The sequence below is a fragment of the Myotis daubentonii genome, chromosome 17, assembly GCF_963259705.1.
Source record: "Myotis daubentonii chromosome 17, mMyoDau2.1, whole genome shotgun sequence".
NCBI classification, from domain to species: domain Eukaryota; kingdom Metazoa; phylum Chordata; class Mammalia; order Chiroptera; family Vespertilionidae; genus Myotis; species Myotis daubentonii.
In genome coordinates this window covers 26,983,176-27,005,470 of record NC_081856.1, presented here as the reverse complement: position 1 = coordinate 27,005,470, position 22,295 = coordinate 26,983,176, and the positions used below count along the sequence as shown (strand labels likewise).

The window sequence follows — 22,295 nt, the reverse complement described above, 5'->3', positions numbered from 1 at the left end:
CTCAAGTGTACATTTAAATGGCACCTCCTTTCTGTCACTAGGGAGAGATCCTGTAAGAGCTGAAGACCTGGACATCGCCACAGGGAGACCCTTTCCCATGGCGGCACCTTTTGTAAAAATTACTGTCTCCGAAGAGTCACTAGCTAGCAATCCCCTCACATGAAAAGCAAAGGAAGGCATTATCCTATCTATGCCTTAGGGCTGAAAACGCACAGAAAATAAATATCCTAAAACCCTACCTATATTCATTTGGAAAATCTGTCTTTAACAGCTGCAGGACTGCCACTTCATTTTCTAACAATAGCTAGATTCAAAGATGAACAGATTAGCAGTGCCCCTCAAGAGTGATCATGGAAACAAAAAAACAAAAACAAAGAAGTCAGTGATTCTAAAAATACAGTCTATTTATGTGAGTTTTGGTCCTAAAGCGGAAGGGGGGGGGGTGTACATTTTAAAAACAATTGCATCAGAGTCTACTGAGACGGCTATAAAAGCAATTTAGGCAAAATTTGCAATAACAAAGTTATTTCTCCTATAGGAATTCTAGTAATCAAATCTTTTTAAAATAGCTATAAAATCTAAATATCAAACAGCCAAATCCAGAGTTTCTTTATCTCTTGCTATGTTCAAAAATCATCCCGTACCTGTCACTACCAGCTTAATGATAGGTCAGCAGTGTCTTACACACGTTATCATTTTTCTAACATACAGTTATGATATGTGATGTGATGGGCCACTCAAAGCATCAGGGTAGGCAGCAAATGCCCCTTTCCTTTTATTTGTCTTTTATATTTGAAGACTTTATTTTAGAGCAGTTTAGGTTCACAAAATTGAGAGAAGGGTACAGAGGTTTCCTATATATATAGCAGCCCCCACACATGCATAGCCTCCCCTATTTATCAACATGCCCCACTACAGTGATACATTTGTTATCAAAGATGAACCTACACTGACACATCATAATCGTCCAAACCCATTTAGTTTTGCATTTTACATTTAGGTCGACGGTCCATTTGGAGTTACTAGGGTTCACTCTTGGTGGTGTTCAGTCTATGGAATTGGACAAATGTAAAATGACATCCATCCATCATTATATTATTACTAGAGGCCCGGTGCACAAAAATTTGTGCACTTGGGGGGGAGGGGAGGTCCCTCAGCCCGGCCTGTGCCCTCTGGCAGTCTGGGACCCCTCGGGAGATAACGCCCTTCTGGCTTAGGCCTGCTCCCGGGTGGCAGAGGGCAGGCCCAATCCCTAGGTGCAGCCCCTGGTCGCGCTCAGAGCAGGCCGATTGGGGAGTTGGGGTGCCACCCCCTGTCATGCAAAGAGCAGGGCGGATTGGGAGGTTGCGATGCCACCCTCAGTCACGCTCAGGGTAGGGCCAATTGGGGGGTTGGGGCACCTTCCCCTGTCACGAACAGAGCAGGGCAGATAGGGAGGTTGTGGCCCCACCCCCTGTCACACACAGAGCCGCAGGGCGATCAGGGGGTTTGGGCGCTGCCCCCTGTCACACTGATCCCGGTGCCAGGAGGCCTCGCAGCTCCACTGATCCTGGTGCTGGGAGGTATATTACTCTTTTACTATATAGGATAGAGGCCTGGTGCACGGGTGGGTGCCGGCTGGTTTGCCCTGAAGGGTGTCCTGGATCAGGGTGGGGGTCCCCACTGGGGTGCCTGGCCAGCCTGAGTGAGGGGATGATGGCTGTTTGCAGCTGGTCACACACCCATCAGGCTGGGGGTCCCCACTGGGGTGCCTGGCCAGTCTGGGTGTGGGGCTGAGGGCTGTTTTCAGGCTGGCGGGTGACTGAAGCTCCCAACTGCTCCTTTTTTTCTTTCTTTTTTTCTTTATTTATTCTGGGCCAGCTTTAGCTTTGAGGCTTGGCTCCAGCTCTTAGGCCTCCGCTGCTGAAAGCAGGTTTCTGGCCTTTTTTTACCTTCTGTATTTGAAACAATGTTGCAATCCTGCTGGCTGAAGCCCGGCGGACTAAAGCAGGTTTCTGGGGTTTTGTTTAGCTTCTATATTTGTAACATAGTTGCTTAGAGTTGCAGCTCAGAGGCCTGCAGTGGCAGGCGGGGAACGTTGGAGTCCTCCGTCACTGAAGCAAGCAAGCCTCATGTTAGTTTCAAGCTGCCTGGCTGCCAACCGCCATCTTGGCTGGCAGTTAATTTGCATATCGCCCTGATTAGCCAATGGGAAGGGTAGTGGTTGTATGCTAATTACCATGTTTCTCTTTTATTAGATAGGATACAGAGTATTTTCACTGGCCTAAAAATCCTCTGTCCTCCACCTGTTCATCCCTCCCCCAACACCCCTTCCCAATTGCTTTTTTTTTTTTTTTTGTCTCCATAGTTTTGCCTTTTCCAGATGTCAGACAGTTGGAATCATATAGTAGGTAGCCTTTCGAGATTGGCTTCTTTCACTTAGTAGTATACATTTATGGTTCCTCCATGCCTTTTCATGTCTTGATAGCTCATTTCTTTGTAGCAAGGAATAACATTCCATTGTCTGGATGTACCACAGTTTGTTTATCCATTCAACTACTGAAGGGTATCTTGGTAGTTTCCAAGTTTGGCAATATGAATAAAGCTGGTATAAATAGCTTTGTGCAGGTTTTGTGTGGATGTAGGTTTTCAAGTCCTGTGGGTATATACCAAGGCACACAAATGCTGGGTCATATGGTAAGGGTATGCTTCGTTTTGTAAGAAACCACCAAACAGTCTTCACAGAACAGACATTTTTAAACTTCACAATTATTTCTTTCATGAATCAAACCTTTGGCGTATCTAAGAAGATATACCATAACCAAGGTCATCCAGGTTTTTTCCTATATTACCTACTAGGAGTTTTATAGTTTTGCATTTTACATTTAGATCTACATTCCATTTGGAGTTATTTTTTGTGAATAATGTGAAGTCTGTGTCTGATTCATTTTTGCATGTGGCTGTCCAGTTGTTCTAGCACCATTTATTGAGGAAACTATCTTTGTTCCACTGTATTGCCTTTGCAATAAAATTGCCTTTGTCAAAGATCAGAAGGCTTTGTTTATGGGGTTCTATGTCCGGGCTTTCTATTCTGTTCCACAGATCTATCTGTCTATTCTTTCGCCAATACCACTTTATCTTGATTTCTGTAGCTTTGTAGTTCGTCTCAAAGAAGGTAATGTCAGCCCTCCAACTTTGTTCTTCTCTTTTAATGTTGAGTTGACTATGCTATGACTTTTACCTCTCCATATAAAGTTTAGGATCAATTTGTCATATTCACAACCTGCCAAAACTCACACAGCAAGATATAGACAATCTGAACAGGCAGATATTTTCTTTCAAGGAATCAGTCCATTTCATCTATGATATCATATTCATAGGCATAGTTAGTCATAGTATTTCTTTCCTATCCTTTCCATTTCCATGGGATTAGTAGTGATGTCCCCCCTTTCATGATTGGTATTAGGAACTTGTGTCTTCTATTTTTCCCGTAGTTAGCCTGGCTTGAGGCTTATATTATTGACTTTTTCAAAGAACCAACTTTTGGTTTCATTGATGTTCTCTATTGATTTCCCATTTTCACTTTGATTTCTTATTTTCTTTTGCTTACGTGAACGTAATTTGCTCTTCTTTTTCTCATTTTCGACACTGAAAATTTAGATTATTGATTTTCAGGCTTTCTTCTTTACTAATATATGCATTCAATTCTATAAATTTCCCTCTAAGCACTGCTTTCACCCTACCCCACAAAATGAAAAGTTGTGCTTTCATTTTCATTTAATTAAAATATTTTTTCTTGAAATTTCTTCTTTGACCCATGTGCTACCTAAAAGTGTATTCTTTAATCCCCACGTTTTGGGATTTTCCAGTTACCTTTCTGTATTTATTTCTAGCTTAATTTCATTGTGGTCTGAGAGTGACATTGTTGTCACTTATTTCACTAAAAATAAGTACCTTGTTAAGAACAACAAAGTGCCCTGGTATATTTCAAAATGGTTCCTTTCCCCTACCCCCTGCTAGAAGCCGAAGAGATTTTTCTCCAATATTTATTGTGAGGACCTGGTCTAGCTTCTGGAGCTAAATCTCACTCTATGATGGAGACCCCCTATAACTTGGTCCCCTTGGAGTTTTTAAGTCTCAGATTTGTCCACACTAAGCCTCCTGAATTTTGTAAATTACAGTTCAGGTTTTCCTACCCAGGCACTAGTTCCCACATTAGTTTCTGCTTGTGAGTCTCTGCTCCAATAAACCTTGACTCCCTATATTCACTTGTCCAACTCTCCAATTTCATAGGACAGTGGTTTACCTTGTGTCTTCCCTCTCTTATGGATCCAAGAAGAGTTGTTGATTTTTCAGTCTGTTCAGCTTTTTACTTGTTACAATGGAGTAGTGACTTCCAAGCTCCTTATATGCAGAACTGGAAACCAAAAGTCCCTCCTTTTCTTTTAAATGCTGGTTCCTGATCAGCAAGTAGTTACAACCCAAAGCAATCTACAAGGCAGAGTATGACCCCTAAATGACTGCATTACATACAAATCTAGTTACACAAGCGCAATGTGGGAGAAATGCCTGTGTTGTTATAAGGACTTTTAAGAATAGAGTTTATTTTATACTAGAGGCCAGGTGCACGAATTTGTGACCAGTGGGGTCAGTCAGCCTGGACTGCGGGATCAGGCTGAAACCAGCTCTCCGACATTCCCCAAGGGGTCCCGGATTGTGAGAGGGCACAGGCCAGGCCAAGGGACCCCGCCGGTGCACAATCGGGGCCAGGGAGGGATGTGGGAGATTGGCCAGCCAGGGAGGGACTACAGGAGGGCTCCAGGGTGTGTCCAGCCTATCTCGCTCAGTTCCAATCAGCCAGACCCCAGCAGCAAGCTAACCTACCGGGCAGATCATCTGTCCCCTGGTGGTCAGTGCATGTCATAGCAACTGGTCAACTGATATTATACAGGATTAGTTACAAAGATAGTATGTAAGCAAAACCCACATTTAAGGCTTATGACTGGCTCCTTTTTCTAGAATTATACTTAGAATATAAGACTCTTAAATGAGGGAGGAGAGGGTGTCTAATTTTCCTTTCTCCAGTTTTTAGCTCAGTGCCTGGCATATTCTAGGAGCTTGATAACTGTCAAATGAAAAGTAGTTGAAGAGTCCTACAGGGAAGTTAGAATCTGAGAAAGGATACATTTTTCTCCTATGGGGAAATGTACTGAAACACCAGGAGAAACAAAGGTACCAGCAGTTAAAGCTGTTATATTGTTAGCTGAAACTATCCTACCAATCATTTCTTCTCTTGAATAAACGTATTATCTATACTATACTACATATACACTGGTTTTAATGCAAGTATATGTGTCTCTGTCAATCACGTGGCATTTAAAATATGCTAGGTAACAGCTTACTACAAACTTAAATAAATCCAAACAGATGGCAGTAGAACTCCAATTTTTTTCAAATATTATAATTCTGAAAGTTCCTCAGTATCCAGAGGTCCTAACATAATTTCCACCTGACAGCTCATCTATTACTTTTGGCCTGTTTTTTCTAATTCATATCCATGCAGATGAGTAGAAAGGCTGAGATATCAGTCCAAAACTAACAAAATAAAGTTTAAGGACAAACAACATAGAAAATCTTGAGCAGCAAGAAAATAGCCAGCAAGGTCAAAGTAAATTATGAACAGATGATAATATTATTTATCCCACTGACAGACTAATCATCCAAGACTAGTTTTAGTAAATAAACAGGAGAGTAAAAAACAAAACAAACAAACAGGTAGAATGAGATGATTTGCTTTTATATGGTCCTTTGGAAAGAGATCTATGTTTCAAATTAAATGTTGATGATGTATCTAAAAGCAAAATATATGAACAACTTGGTCTAAAAAGCACTCATCACTGACAAGAAATTATTTGTCAGTGGAGGGAAAACAAGGTAAAACTTTTAATTAGCAAAACGTAGATTAAAACAAAACTGTTTTAAACATTTTAGAGCACAACTTATACTCAAAACTATGCCAAAGATAATTCAAGTCAAAAAAAGCAACAGGATAGAAAACAAAGATGGCGGCATAGGTTAACGCCGGAGATTGCTGCCTTGAACAACCACTTCAAAAAACAACTAAAAGACGGAACAGACATCATCCAGAACCACAGGAAGGCTGGCTGAGTGGAAATTCTACAACTAGGAGGAAAGAGAATATCATACCCAGACTCAGAGGAGGCGCAGTGCTGAAGTGAAATACTAAGGTGCGGAGTGAGCGCGGAGCAGGGTGGCGGTGGAGGGCGCGGTTGTTGTTTTCAATTGGGTGGGAGTTTCAGACTCTGAGCTCCAGATCCGGGAGAGTCTCTAGGAACCCAGACTCAAACAGGAGAAGCGGGACTGTCTGGCTTCGGTCGGAACTCGAAGGCAGCTTTCTCTCCGAGGTTTGCAGCGATTGCTGGGACTCTGTGAGGCAGAGCCCCTAGGGACGGAACTGAGAGCAGCCATAACTGCTCGCTCCGGCCCGCCCTGTAGCTCCCCGGGGATACGCCCCGCCCAAGCCCTGCGCAGAGCCATTTGCCGGATAGCCTCAGGCAAACGCTAGATTAGCACCGCCCTAGAGATCCAGCACAGAAGCTCTCCCACTGCAGACACAGCAGACTCTCATAGCCAGTTAGCCTGGAGGTCAAATCATCCCCAGTATTGCCAACAACAATCAAGGCTTAACTACAACAAGACTACACACAAAGACCACTAGGGGGTGCACCAAGAAAGCATAAAAAATGCGGAGACAAAGAAACAGGACAAAATTGTCCATGGAGGATATAGAGTTCAGAACTACACTTTTAAGGTCTCTCAAGAACTGTCTAGAAGCCGCCGATAAATGTAGTGAGATCCTCAAGAAATCTAATGATACCCTCGATGTTGTGATAAAGAACCAACTAGAAATTAAGCATACACGGACTGAAATAAAGAATATTATACAGACACCCAACAGCAGACCAGAGGAGCGCAAGAATCAAGTCAAAGATTCAAAACGCGAAGAAGCAAAAAACACCCAACTGGAAAAGCAAAATGAAAAAAGAATCCGAAAATACGAAGATAGTGTAAGGAGCCTCTGGGACAGCTTCAAGTGTACCAACATCAGAATTATAGGGGTGCCAGAAGATGAGAGAGAGCAAGATATTGAAAACCTATTTGAAGAAATAATGACAGAAAACTTCCCCCACCTGGTGAAAGAAATAGACTTACAGGTCCAGGAAGCACAGAGAACCCCAAACAAAAGGAATCCAAAGAGGACCACACCAAGACACATCATCATTAAAATGCCAAGAGCAAAAGACAAAGAGAGAATCTCAAAAGCAGCAAGAGAAAGAAACTCAGTTACCTACAAGGGAATACTCATACGACTGTCAGCTGATTTCTCAACAGAAACTTTGCAGGCCAGAAGGGAATGGCAAGAAATAATCGAAGTGATGAATACCAAGAACCTACAACCAAGATTACTTTATCCAGCAAAGCTATCATTCAGAACTGAAGGTCAGATAAAGAGCTTCACAGATAAGGAAAAGCTAAAGGAGTTCATCACCACCAAACCAGTATGATATGAAATGCTGAAAGGTATCCTTTAAGAAGAGGAAGAAGAAAAGGTAAAGATACAAATTATGAACAACAAACATGCATCTATCAACAAGTGAATCTAAGAATCAAGTGAATGAATAATCTGGTGATCATAATAGAATCAGGGACATAGAAAGGGAATGGACTGACTATTCTTGTCGGGGGGAAAGGGGTGTGGGAGATGCGGGAAGAGACTGGACAAAAATCGTGTACCTATGGATGAGGACAGTGGGTGGGGAGTGAGGGCGGAGGGTGGGGCGGGAACTGGGAGGAGGGGAGTTATGGGGGGAAAAAAGAGGAACAAATGTAATAATCTGAACAATAAAGATTTAATTTTAAAAAAAGCAACAAAAACGTTACCTATTTTTTCACAAATGAGAACACTTTCAGTAACGGTTAATATTTTATTCTGTAGACAAACCTTTACATTTTCTTTTATATATAATAATCTGTTTATTTACCTATAATTTCTATTTTCTCTAATTTAACATGATTTTAAGACAAAATAATTTCTCCTAGAAATTTTCTCCAAATTGGAGGCTCAATTTCCTGTTCTAAAGTTTCAGGAAACTAAATGGTTCGTATTTGTCAAACATAAAAAGACTAATCTTAGCCCTAGCCTGTTTGGCTCAGTGGATAGAGCGTTGGCCTGCGGACTGAAGAGTCCTGGGTTCAATTCTGGTCAAGAACACATGCCCGGGTTGCAGGCTCGATTCCCACAGGGGGCGTGCAGGAGGCAGCCACTCAATGATTCTCTCTCATCATTGATGTTTCTCTACCTTCCTCTCTGAAATCAATTTAAAAAAAAAGACTATTCTTATAGCTCCAACTTTTAAAAAGTATATATTTAATAATTTAAATCCAAGATACTTAAATTTTTTTTCTATAGAGATAATAAATCAACAAGGTTAAAGTAAACCATGCTACCAAATTCTGAGTAGATACTATTTTACCATGCTACCAAGAGGAACTTCAGTATATTATTTAAAGAACAGAGAGGCCCAAACAACTAACATATTCTGCTATCACCCAACAAATAACTTCTGTATACTAGAAATTCTAAAGCATTAAAAAAATAAGAGAGGTATGAGAAACATTACTTCAAAGAGACTACAAATGATAAAAAGATGTGATGATAAGTAATAAAACAAACAATTCCAAATAAAGGTACTTGGGGAAGGAAAAAAAGATCTTAAAATTGCCAGGTCATATATCATTGCTTATAAAAAAAAAACACTTTTAAATAGATATTTAATATAGATTTTTAAATGTTTTAAACTACTATATTTAATATAAGTTATAGGAATCATTTTCTTGACTTCACCATTAAATGGGCATAACAAGCAAAGTGATTAACTGATACAGAAATCACCCACATCACTTAAAAAGCCAAGACACCAAAATAAAATAAGCAAATAGTGTTAATTTAATCTGTAAAATTTAAAGGCTATGAAGAAAGCTATATTTACCTTATCAAAATACTTATAACTCATATTCTGTCTACTCCTTAAAAAAACAAATGGGGAAAATGCTTAAGTCTTAGGAGTCAGGCAAAGTTTTCTTTAGAAGTCATTTTCTTAACATCGATGAAATGTCACTTTCCCTGTCAGTGGCAACAGAATCATCACTCTAACTAAAGTCAGGAAATGGAGGTGGAAAGGCACCTCTTTCCATCGACAAAGATCCAGGAGCAGTAGGCCGTGATTAAATGAAGCAAAAAGAAGGGACAGCCAGGCAATCAACCTACTGGGGCCAATCCATTAGCTCCCAGTGCAGGAAAGGAGTGTCTGATTGCTGGGCAAGAGCTACATATAGCCTGCTTTTCTGCACAAAAGCCAGGGTGCAGTAGGAACAAAAGGGATTTTTCAAAATTAAATAATTCAGCCAACTTCAGACGTGGTAGCTGAAATCAGATAGAAATGGCAAGAACTTGGGGTGAAGAAGAAAAAGAATAACCGGGACAGTAAGCAATAAACACTGACAATGAAAACAGAGACGAGACAGAAGATGGGCTAGCTGCACAGCAATGCCATCTGAATACCAAAGCTAAGCCCGACAAGGATCTCATAAAGAACTTTGACTGTACATGGGGAAGGACTACCAGCAACTGTACACCCATTAGGCCCCCAAGTATGCCTCAGGGAACAGCATGGTAGAGAAATACCAAATTTGCTTAGAAGCAAAACAATGGCTACAGGTAAGGAGCAAAATGGCCATGGAAAGCTGCTGCTGCTGTTGCCATTCAGAAAGACTTTTATCCATGATTATATTTTAACTATTTTCAACTATGCAAAACCCAATTCAGGTATCTGTACATCTAAGAAGCCGATCTTAATCAAACAAAACCATAACATGAACTTGATCCACAGATACTTATACCTTAGTCACATGCACCAATGTCTGAAATCTGAATTTGGTATTTTATTTATCAAAGATTCTATTATCCATCAGTGGTTTTATTTTCTTTACTATAGAAATGCTCATTATCCACCTCCTCCAATGTTTATTTAGGCTGGTACTCTACCATAATCTAAGGCAGTGGTTCTCAACCTTCCTAATGCCGTGACCCTTTACTACAGTTCCTCATGTTGTGGTGACCCCCAATTTCATTGTTACAAATTGAACGCATAGTGATTAATCACAAAAACAATATGTAATTATATATGTGTTTTCCGATGGTCTTAGGTGACCCCTGTGAAAGGGTCATTCGACCCCCAACGAAGTCGCGACCCACAGGTTGAGAACCGCTGACCTAAGGTTTATGTTATGCTGGCATTTCCAAATCAATTGTAACCAAGTGATACACAGTGTCCAGAAAAATAAGAAGTTAGTACAACCTCAAAACATCTCTAACTAGCAAAGTAGAAGCAACTTTAGACTGGGAGACCTGGAGATGCTTGACTAATAGTGAGACAACAGCTTTAAGAATTCCTTTTCACTTGGAATTGGTTTTAATATTTTTTTTTAAATCATGTTATATTTGTGTGTGGCTTTTTTTTGTTGTTGTTGGTAGTGGTAGGTTTTTTGTAACCGTTTAATTACTTTTTAATTTATTATATTGTATTTTTTTAAATTAAATAATCAAGTCCTAGCCAGTTTTGCTCAGTGGATAGAGCATCGGACTGCAGGCCAAAGGGTCCAAGGTTTGATTTTGGTCAAGGGCACATACCTTGGTTGCAGGCTCCTTGGTTGGGGCTTGTGCAGGAGGCAACCAATTGATGTGTTTCTCTCACATTGATGTTTCCCTCTCTTCCACTCTCTCTAAAAATCAATGGAAAAATATCCTCAGGTGAGGATTTAAAAAAAAAAAAAAGGAAGTACTTTCACCATAGCTGGTTTGGCTTCGTGGATAGAGTGTCGGCCTGCAGACTGAAGAGTCCTGGGTTTGATTCCGGTCAAGAGCACATGCCCGGGTTGTAGGCTCGATCCCCAGTAGGGGGCATGCAGGAGACAGCAGATCAATGATTCTTTCTCATCATTAATGTTTCTATATCTCTCTACCTTTCCCTTCCTCTCTAAAATCAATAAAAATATACCTTAAAAATAATAATAATAATAATTTAAAAATATGCCCTTAAAGACATTTTCAAAGGTTCCATCACCAAAAATGTCATAAGAATAAAGTGGGAAATTCCAGGTACTCAAAGAGAGAATTCAATTTTCCAAATTAATTCTGGAAAATGTTAAATCTAGAAGTGATTTATATGTTTATTTAAAATCATATGGAGGATTTTAGCACTGAAAGGTTAAAACATTAGGGGTTTTTTTCTTCAGTTCAGTTCATAAGTAACTATTTTAATCACTGTATTTATGACTGTTATAACTCAAATATCCTAAGCAGATATAACCTCAGAGAGCAAAAGCAGTATCACGCATACCCTTGGCTTGGTGAGTTCCTCTGTTACATAAAATATCTGAAGAGGGTAATACTCTTAGCACTTATTATTCTGCTTGAAATAAGGGTGAAAAAGAACCCAGAAACAAATAGCAAGTTCTACATGAGATCCTCTACCTACAAAATTCAGTGTTTCTTTCCTGAAGTCTTGAGCTGTCCATATGCACATATTGCTGCTTCTGAATTACAAGCTGATTACATATAAAATCATTCTGTAGGAGAAAAATGGTGACATTTTATGATGTTAAATTAGAAAGGCTAAACTGAGGGTATATATAAAAGTTCTCTAGAATAAGTTGTCATTGTATATATATTCTGCCCAACTTATGACTATAAAAATCCAGCACTGCGAAAGAACAAGGGGCGTGGCAGGAATGCACAGCGGGTATGGGAGGATCAGAGACTGCGCATGTCATTTAGGAGGGCTGTGAGGAGGAATGACCTGCTCCAGGCCTCCTGGACCGAAGAGGCGCCAGTGTGTGCCAGCTGTCTCCTAGCAACTCTATTCTGCTCACCCCCATTATTCTCCCACCAAATCAGTTAGGGTTATTTGTAATCCATTATGCCATGCAAATGCAGATGTCAAGGAGAAGGGGAGAAACTGGCTACTCTATGAAGACTTGTAATTTATGGAAATAATTTTGAACTCATAAAAAAATATGTCCACATCATATATAATTATATTCCACGTTATGTAAACCAGAAATAAATCTATCTCTATATTATCAAGAAACATAATATTTAACTCCTTAAAAAATAATCAAAATCAACATTCAAAGACTAGTTCTATTTTAAAATTATCCAATTTATACTTAAAATGTAATTCTAAACTTATACTTAAAACAAAAATATTCCCTGTAGTAAAAAATGTTTACTTTATATCTAAAATTATAATGTATTCTAATAAACAGATACTTTAGAAATAATACAATATCAAATATCTAAAAATCATTTATGATAGAAAAGTAAAAGAAAATCAAAAGAATGTGCTGGAAATCTTTTCAGCACAGCTTAGGAGCCAACTAATGACTACAGATAACGAGCAAAACTGCCATGGAAAGCTGCTGCTGTTGTCATTCAGGCAGACTTTTATTTTGCTTTTGTCCATGATTATATTTTAACAATTTTCAACTAAAATATTGTCACTCATAAAAATTAATTTTAATATAAGTCCAAACAAACAAATGTTAAGAGGACACAAAGTCAACTGTGTTTTCATGTTTTTATTTGGTGTGAAACATCTTAAAACCATATTTTAGGTAATTAAAGCCTCTATGTTAGGTAAGTAAAAGGCAGTCTTTACCAGCATGATTTAATAAGGACAACTTGGTTACCTGCATAAAGATTTTTATTCAAAATCTTTTCACATTTGTAGATCACGTTGCAGAAGATTTACCCTCCAAATGGCATTCTATTTGGTCTCTTATTGACTGAAGGTTAAATAAATTGCTGTTACTTGAGCAATTTTCATTCTCTGGCACAAAGAGCCAAAAAATTATACATGTCACAACAAAATCTACAGGTCACATGTGAATGCGAATCTTTCTTTATGTGAAAATTCCTTTCTAAAGAAAGTATAAGAAAACACTGACACCAAGCCTGTTGATTAAAGGGGGTCTATTATAACTAAAACATTAAGTTAAGATAGCTTGGCACATAATTAGCAGGTAAGGATACTCTCTTATTAACTAGTCAATGATAAACAGTGAATAAACCAGTTTCTGGATATAAAGATATTTACTTTTCCTTTTGTACACGTACATCAAAAAATATACTATGAGACTAAATCAAGTTCCTAAATTCAGGGAGGAAAATAATCAAATTTTAAATGTTTCACCTTCAATATATGATCATATAAAAAAACAAATTCTCAAAAATGTTTCTCTACTAGCAAAGGGAAAAGGTGAACATCCTATTTCATACCTATCTTTTCTTTCATATAAGAAATATACATTTTTTAAAAAGCTAAACCCAACAATAAATGCCCCAAGAGAAATTAAAACAAGAATTATGCTTCAGCAACCCTAATTCAACAAAAATAAAAGTGTTTTTCACAGAAACTTTAGAAAAACACCTGGCAAATATAAGCTCATTGGCTGCAACAGCCTTGAATGCCAACATTCTTTAAACTAATTTCATGACGGAGACATAAACCAAGAGAGATAAAATTACTAAATAATTCATTTATGTTGAAAAATGTGCTTTGGTGCAAAGAACAACACTCAACCAACTGGAACTGGAGAACATTATGCTAAGTGAAATAAGCCAGTCAGAGAAAGACAAGGACCACATGATCTCACTCATTTGTGAAATTTAATGAGCAAACTGAACTACCAAGGAAATAGAGACAGACTCATAGATAGAGAGCAGGCATACGCTACGGGGGGAGGGCAGGAGGGACTCGAAGGCAGAGTGGAGGGATTGAGCAAAAAAGAAAAAAAGAGAGAGAACTCATGGACATGGACAACAGTGTGGGGATTGCAGGGTAGGGGTGTGGAGGTGGAAGAGGACATAGAAGGGATAAATGGTGATGGAAAAAATAAAATAGAAAAGGAAAATGTGGCTCGGGTTGAAGCGAAAAAAGTGGGGAAACCCAGTGGGTTATTCCATATTTTACTGACAGACTTGCAAGGATTTTCCTCCTGCTGAACAGATAAAAACTACTTTGAGTGCCTTCTGCTGATCCCATTTTTTTTGCATTGAGGTTATGAACAAAGTAAAAATGTTTTCAGCCCATCACATGTTGCCAGCGCTAGCTCTGAAATCTATCCTAAATCCATCTACCTCCTTACTTTTATAGCTGTGGTCCAAGCTACCAACCATCTCTAGTCTAGACCACAATGAGAACTTACTAAAACAGTCTTCTTCCTTTTATACTTACCCCTGTGCAATCCATTCTCCACTGAGTAGCCTGAACAATCTTTTTAAAACACAAATCAAACCTTGTCATTTCCCTGTTTTAAAAAATTTCTCAATGGCTTTCATCTCATAAGAGTCAAGTGACAGCCTATGCAATTGGATGTCTGCCAAACTCTCCTTGCCCACTTTTTTCACGCTGGCCTCATTCCATTCTTCAAATTAGTGTTTCTCAACCTTGGCACCATCGGTACATTGGGCAAGACAGTTGTTCATTGTGGGACCTATCTGCATTGTAGGGTGTTTAGCAGCATCCCTCGCCTCTACCCACTAGGTGCCTGTAGCACCATCACCCCCAGTTGTCACATAACAATATGTTTCCAGACATTTCTTTTAAAGAAGCCAAGCTCACTCCTGCTTCCTGGTCTTTTACCCTCTCATTCCCTCTATGTGAAATAATTACCCCCAATACGTGAACTCTATGACTGGTTCCTTTCATTCTTATCTCAACTTAGCTGTGCTGGTCTACTCAGAGAGGCCATCTCTAATCATCCTACATAAAGTTGTGCCCACTTCCATCATAGCTACAGCCCAACACATAATAAGAGTACAGAGTAAGTGCTCAAAACATAGTCACTGAGAAAATACATAAATGTCAGTATTTATGAGAAAATGCTTAAGTGGTAAGATGATAATAGTTATGTATAATGCCACAGCAGCACCTGGATATTCTCCTATACTGTATTTGCTTCATCTTTCAAATGTATACTAGTACAGTGGGGCCTTGACTTACGAGTGTCCCGACTAACAAGTTTCTCGAGATACGAGCCGTCTCTCGGCCGATTTTTTGCTTTGAGTTGCGAGCTAAAATTCGGGTTACGAGCCAGCTTTAGATACCCCACCGCTAGTTGGCACAGTGAAGGTCACAGTGAACGCCACAACATCAGCCCAGCATCACGTGTCTCACTCGTTCACTTTAAGGTTTGACATACGAGTAATTTGAGTTACGAGCTCCGTCACGGAACGAATTAAACTCGTAAGTGAAGGCCCCACTGTACATCCCAATGCACCATTAATTCTTTCTGGTAATATTATTGTCAGTTATAGGGAATGTACATTTGCTCACTGTGCATTAACAAAAATAGTCCAAGGCCAGAGCATGCTTCCACAGACTGGGAACAGAGAGGCATTTGAACTGTTCAGAAGACGTTATGCTGCTGAAAGCACTGAACATCCAACTTCTGGCTAAAAATAGCCATGACAAAGGATCCTGGTTTGTTCCATCATGTACATAAATGGCTCACCATTTTTATCTAAGCAGACACTCTTTCATTTATCTTGTTTTAAGTGGACACACAAAGGTCAATACTTTCGATTTTTTTTTTAATGACAGAAAAACACGACTTCAGTTATTTCAAAAGCAAACAGCTATAATGAATAAAAAGGAAATGTGAGAGTTAAATCTTAATCAATTTGTGTTTTCGTGTGAACTGGTAAAATCCAGTCAGGTGAACCCTATGCTGAGTAATTAAACCTGGCAAAATTATAGTCTCTGATCGGAATAGTTCAACTGGATTTCATTAATTCCATAAAGGTTGGTTCACTCATGTCACAGGGGGCCTTTTATTACTTCTGGAGATGTGTTTGATACCAGCACTTTGAATACATATACATTTCTTCAGAAAATTAATACAGTTTTTAAAAAATTATGTCATTGCTCTGAATTGCTAAAATATATTTCTAGATATTTAAAATAATAAACACACAATGCAGTGTACAGATGATGTGTTGTGGAACTGTGCACCTGACACCTGTATAATATTGTTAACCAGTGTCACCCCAATAAATTCAATAAAAAGGAAAAAAAATGTAAAAAAAAAATTAAATATAAATATCACTGATTTTAAAAACTACCATTCATCAGAATAATTACATAAGAACTTCTGGACAAGTGAGACCTCGCAGACCAGTGTGTGAGGAGGAGGAGAACCGGCACATACCAGTTGTGCACCATGAGTTTCTGCACAGCCAGGAGAGCGTTGTAGCGAACCTGCTGGTCTTCGTGGTGCATGTGGTTCATCACCAGCTGCTTCCCACCAAGCTGCTCAATGACCCTGCGGAACAGAAGTCACTTTGTGAAGATACTGCAATTACTTTCAAACTCATGCTGTTAGTCAGCAGAAAGCCCAAATCCCTAGGAAAGTTACAATACACGTAAGTAAACCAACACATGCCTTTTTTCTATCATTTTCTCCAAATCATAGTTTTAAGGCATTCAAATATTTCTTTTGAATTTCTAAAAATAAATCTAATTGCTATTCTCCTTTCCCAATCCAGGCAAGTTTCACCTACCTGAATATCTCACATAATATTCCCGGTTATAGTCTTCTAGGTAGTTAAGTATCAACTTCTTTATTTTTAGTATTTCTGGCCTGCTTAAAATCAATATACTGAATATAATCTAATATCCATAATAATATCAATCAATATTAAGTTCACCAGTGGCTGTGCTGTGAGACAGATATGGGCTCAAGTACATATTCCAGGGAACACAGAGTTAAAAGCACGCAGTAGAAGCCATGTTAATTTCCTGAAAAGGACTACTGATTTTTAAGATATCTGCTCTTTCTTGTAACAATGGGATCTACCACATGAACTCCTGGGCAGTGAACCAGAGGAGGAAAATTCCTCTTGTCAAGAGCACCGTGATGACTGACAACCAGCATTGCTTTCTATCACTGCACCTGACACCCTAAAAACTCCAGTTACCAAAGATGTAAAAGTGAAGTGATTATGGTTATTTCCTTCATGAATGGAAAGAGATTCTCTGTTCCTCTGCAAGGACGTGGCTGTGGATAGAGCTGTGGTGTCTCTTAACTCCAGCACAACAGTGTGGATTCTCCAGTCTGTAGTGCCCAGTGGGAGATACAACTATTACATAGCCAGTGACAAGTGACAGTAATAGGGCTTTGGTGGTTTAAGACAACCTCACAGACGGATGGATGGGGATCAAAGATGAGAGAGAGGCTTTTATGTTTATATCTTTTTATACCTTATTTTTTAAATCATCCTTTTTTAATGTATTGAATTGAGGGGGGGAAAGTACAGTATAATTATTACCAAACATTGAGTGCTTGTTATGTGCCAGGTACTGTGCTTTAAAACATTACTTTAATACGTATATCAGCTCTGCTCTCTATCAGATATGTTACATTAGGGGAGTCATTTAACCATGTAAATTCCTTCTTGCCACATGAGAATAACAAGAATGCCTCACTTATGGTGCTGCTGTGAAGACTCAGGGACATAAAGTCCATGTCTGCTGCTATGAGGAGGAGGAGGAGGAGGAGGAGAAGGAGGAGGACACAGGGGCTGCTCCCCTTCAACCCAGTCCAAGTGACCTTCCAAAAATCTGAATTATCACTTGTTCTGCATAAAACGCTGGCTGACAAGGCCCTTCACAGTCTGACTTGGGACCTTCTCTTGCTTCATAGAGCCCAGGCCTACCCCCTGGACTCTGTGCACTGACTCCACTGGCCCCCTTTCGGGTCCTCCAGCCACAGAGTCTTGGGAAACACTGTCTTCTGTTCCTGAAGCTGTCCCACTCCTCTTCATGTAGTTTTCAACTAGAGGCATGGAAAGATTATTGTCACTGGATAAATTTTAAAGGGAATATGAGGAATAAACATAAAGTCATTAAGTCATTCTAAATTTTTTTAATCCTCACCCGAGGATATGTTTTTATTGATTTTTAGAGAGAGAGGTAGAGAAAGGGAGAGAGAGAGAAACATCTATCAGTTGCCTCCCCGTACATGCCTGACTAGGGATTGAACCCACGACCTGGGTATGTGCCCTGACCGGGAATCAAGCTTTCGGTGCATAGGACAATGAACCAACTGAGCCACACTAGCCAGGGCCATAAAGTCATTCTTATTTCACCACAAACTGCTTATTCAACTGAAAGTGTTCATGTGTATGAGCTACTTTGAGGGGTTGGCAGGACTGGCTTTCTTACCTTTCCTCTTTAGCTTAACATCCCTGTCTCCCCTTGCCCTTGCTTACTCCTCCAGGATGGACCTCTGTAATTGGGGAGCTTGGAAAAAGGAATCCACATGCACAGATACATCCCCTCCTTTCTCTTCCATGTCAGTCCAGTGTTCCCTGGGATTAATGGGTTAGTCCAATTCTGAGTTCAGTATTAGGAAGGCCATCTGTGTATTGTACATATACCACGTTTTTCAATATTGGCTTTATCAGTAAGATTTCTACTTTGGCTTCCATTTGTTATCTCCTTTGACATGTTTCTCAAATAATTTAGAAATTAGGCAGGCAGGCTGGCAGGAGGGGCATTATTTATTGGGCGCCTTCTGGACACCTCCAACACATGGAGATACAGTTGATTCTCATTATCCACAGTAGTTATATTCTATACAGTCATCACTAACAATGATTTAGTTAATATTAAAATCCTAGGGGAAATCCAAGGTTAGGTTCCTCCAAACCTCTGGTCACAACACTGCCATTAACCTATCAATACATAACCTTGTTTTATGTGTGTCTGTGTAAAGACAACTTACTTTATATATTATTAATTCATTAGCACTGAACTCATAGCCAACAGCACCATAACTCATGCCTGAAGGAAGCTTATCTAATACACATATTTTCTCTGTAAGGCATATCACAGCCTTCTTCTGCTGAGGACTCTACTCAGCACTTCAGCCCTCAGCTCAGAGTTAGTGAAACAGTGAAATCACCAACAAAGTGCTCAAAAATACAAAAACCATGACACTAAACAGACCACATAAGGAATACTTGTTTACAGTACAAAGCTAAAACAAGAAGGCAGAGTATCGCCTTGTTTGCCTTCCGCTTGGAATGTGTGAATCAGGTGACTCAAATTTTGCTCTGTACACGTCCACCAACAATTGTGAAAGCATGAAGTATTGATTTGGGGGTTAGAAAAGAAATTTTAAAAAAGTAGGCAAATTCACAAATCTAGAATTCACAAATAATGAGGATCAACTGTATATGAATCAGTATAATCTCAGAAAGGTACCATTTTAGTGAAACTAAAAAACATAGAGATCATACACCATTGATGATGACGATGATAGCAATTTTTTTACTTGTTGGGCATATGCTAAATGCTTCCTGTATTTTCTCTCATGTAATCTTCACAACAAATGTACTGCCTATCCCTCTAGAAAGTCATGGTTTTTGACATTTTAAACCCTTGCCCCTTGTATCTGGTCATATTAACACCAGCCAAGAAAATTTTAAAAATTTGCTTTTAATAATTTATTACTATATTTATTTACTACACATTCATTTTTAAACTACTCATATTACTGTCCTCCACCCAAGATTCCAGTGGGTGTCAAAGAGTAATAAACAATCTCCACTCCACTGAAACACATTGCTATAAAAATAAAGACATTCCCCCTCTTCTAAATTTAAGATTCAAATGAACCACCAATTACTTTCAGATTATACAGATGTCCAAAATCATAAATGCTTGAAAAAGTGGTGAAAAAGAATCTTTCCAGTTGGCAGATTAAGACAAGATATCATTAAAAAGGCCAAATATTTAGGTAATTTAATTTAGAGCTACATTCTAGTACTTTAATAGCCACTGCCTAACAGAAAAAACCTTGCTAAACATACTTCAAAACAAATCAAGTCAATAGCATATTAAGCTTTAAAGACTTGTAATATTATAATACACTATTAACAAGCTCAACACTGGTAATAACATTTAAAGAATGTACCAGCTGGTGAAACAGAGAAACGTAATTTTAGAGTAAATTTTTCAGATATTCTAAAAAGCACAGCACTAATTTTTTTTGTTGTAAACGTCTTTTTCCCTATTAATATGGTTCTATAATATGATATAAAATATAGTTTGATATCAGGTAGGTAGCAAAATCTTGGCCATTTCTCATAGCAATATTTTTTCTTATACAGTGCCTTGGCAAGGGAAGCAAAAGAAAAAATAAACAATTGAGACTACACCTAAAAAGTTTTGCACAATAAAGGAAACCATCAACAAAATGAAAATAAACCCACTGATGGGAGAACATATCTGCCAATGATACATCAGATAAGGGGTTAATATCCAAAATTTATAAAGAACTTATGCAAGTCAACACCAAAAGAAAAAAAAAAAGATCCAATTAAAAAATGGGCAAAGGACCTGAATAGACACTTCTCTAAAGACGACATACTAAAAAATGCTCAATGTCACTAATCAATGAAATGCAAATATTAAATACAATGAGATATCACCTCACACCTGTCAGAATGGTTATCATCAATAAATCAACAAACAAAAGTGCTGGCAAGGATGTGCAGAAAAGAGAACCCTCGTGAACTACTGGGAATGCAGACTGTGCAGCCACTGTGGAAAACAATATGGAGTTTCCTCAAAAAATTAAAAATGGAAGTACATTTTAACCCAGCAATCCCACTTCTGGAAATATATCCTAAGAAAACTGAAACACCAATCAGAAAGAATATATGCACCCCTATGTTCACTGACCGTTATTTATAACCAGAGGCCTGGTGCACGAAATTTGTGCACTTGGGGGGGGGGGGGGCGGGCACCCTCAGCCCGGCCTGTGCCCTCTTGCAGTCCAGGAGCCCTCAGGGGATGTCTGACTGATGGCGGGGAGTAGGTGTAAGCCATCAGTTGGACATCTGTAGCACTGCTCTTGCCACCGCCACTGTGCTTGCCAGCTGTGAGCCTGGCTCAGGGCTTCTGGCTGAGCGGCACTCTCCCTGTGGGAGTGCACTGACCACCAGGGGGCAGCTCCTGCATCTGCCCCCAGCACATCATAGCAGCCAGTCGTTCAGCCGTTTGGTCAATTTGCATATTAGCCTTTTATTATAAAGGATAACCAAGATCTGGAAACAGTCCAAGTGTCCATCAGTAGATAAAAAGCTGTGGTGCATTTACATAGTGGAATACTACTACTTAGCCTTAATAATAGAAGAAAATCTTAGCTTTTGCAACAACACGGATAAACCTGGAAATTATTATGCTAAGTAAAATAAGCCAGTCAGAGAATGACAAATACCATAAGATTTCACTTATATGTGGAATCTAATCAACAAAATAATTTAACAAACAAAATAGAAATAAAAACATAGATAACAGACTGACAGCAAATTCTGCTTCAGGTGAACTGTCATAATTTTTTGGAATCCATCAATATAAGGCAGCCTGAGCTACAACAAATCAGATATTTTTAAAAAACAAGGTAAAGGTAAAAAATAATAGGTTGCATGGACACTTTGGGAGAAAAGGTAATTTCTCTGCTTGAAGGAATACCTCTCCATCTAGTCATTGACATGATGTTATATGATCCTATATAATAAAAGCCTAATATGCAAATTGACCAAACGGCAGAACGACCGGTCGCTATGATGCGCACTGACCACCAGGGGACAGACGCTCAATGCAGGAGCTGCCCCCAGCCCGCAGGCTGCAGGCCAGCCAAGGCGGGTGCCAGTGGGGCCCCCAAATCACCCCGCTGGTCACCCCACAGATTGACTCTGATGGCTGGCCAGGCTTAGGGAAACTACCCGTGCATGAATTTCGTGCACTGGGCCTCCAGTGTTTAAATATTTATACACAATAAGGACAAAGCAGTCACGAAGTAATTATGGAATGTGAAAGTCTGCAACTACAATGGTGGCTCTGCCAATTTTCCCTCACATTCTAAGATGTTCTGGGTTTATATGATAATTTTTTATGATAAATAAGATAAAGATGTCTTCCTTATATATAGCTTTAATGAATATAAAATATTAACATCAATAATAATAAAAGTAGCTAATACTTATTGAGAACTTACTATCTACCAACGGCACTGTTCTAATCACTGTATTTAGATTAACTCATTTAATCTTCATATCACCCTCCTCAGAAAGGAATATGATTATCATCCCAATTTTATAA

General features: G+C 39.1%; 1 protein-coding gene across 6 annotated transcripts in view; it reads right to left on the bottom strand.

Moving 5' to 3' along the window:
• ATP6V1H (ATPase H+ transporting V1 subunit H) overlaps positions 1 to 22,295 on the bottom strand; it is a 74,950-nt gene that overhangs the window by 6,572 nt on the left and 46,083 nt on the right. For 3 of the 6 annotated variants that reach the window (XM_059671779.1, XM_059671776.1, XM_059671775.1), the window contains one exon: positions 16,333 to 16,446. The exons of 2 other annotated variants lie outside the window; for them this stretch is intronic. In XM_059671779.1, the coding sequence (XP_059527762.1) occupies positions 16,333 to 16,446 (114 nt within the window). Of the gene's footprint in view, positions 1 to 11,597; positions 11,689 to 16,332; positions 16,447 to 22,295 lie in introns of all 6 variants that reach the window. One more of the 6 variants, XR_009449513.1, reaches the window with a different exon arrangement.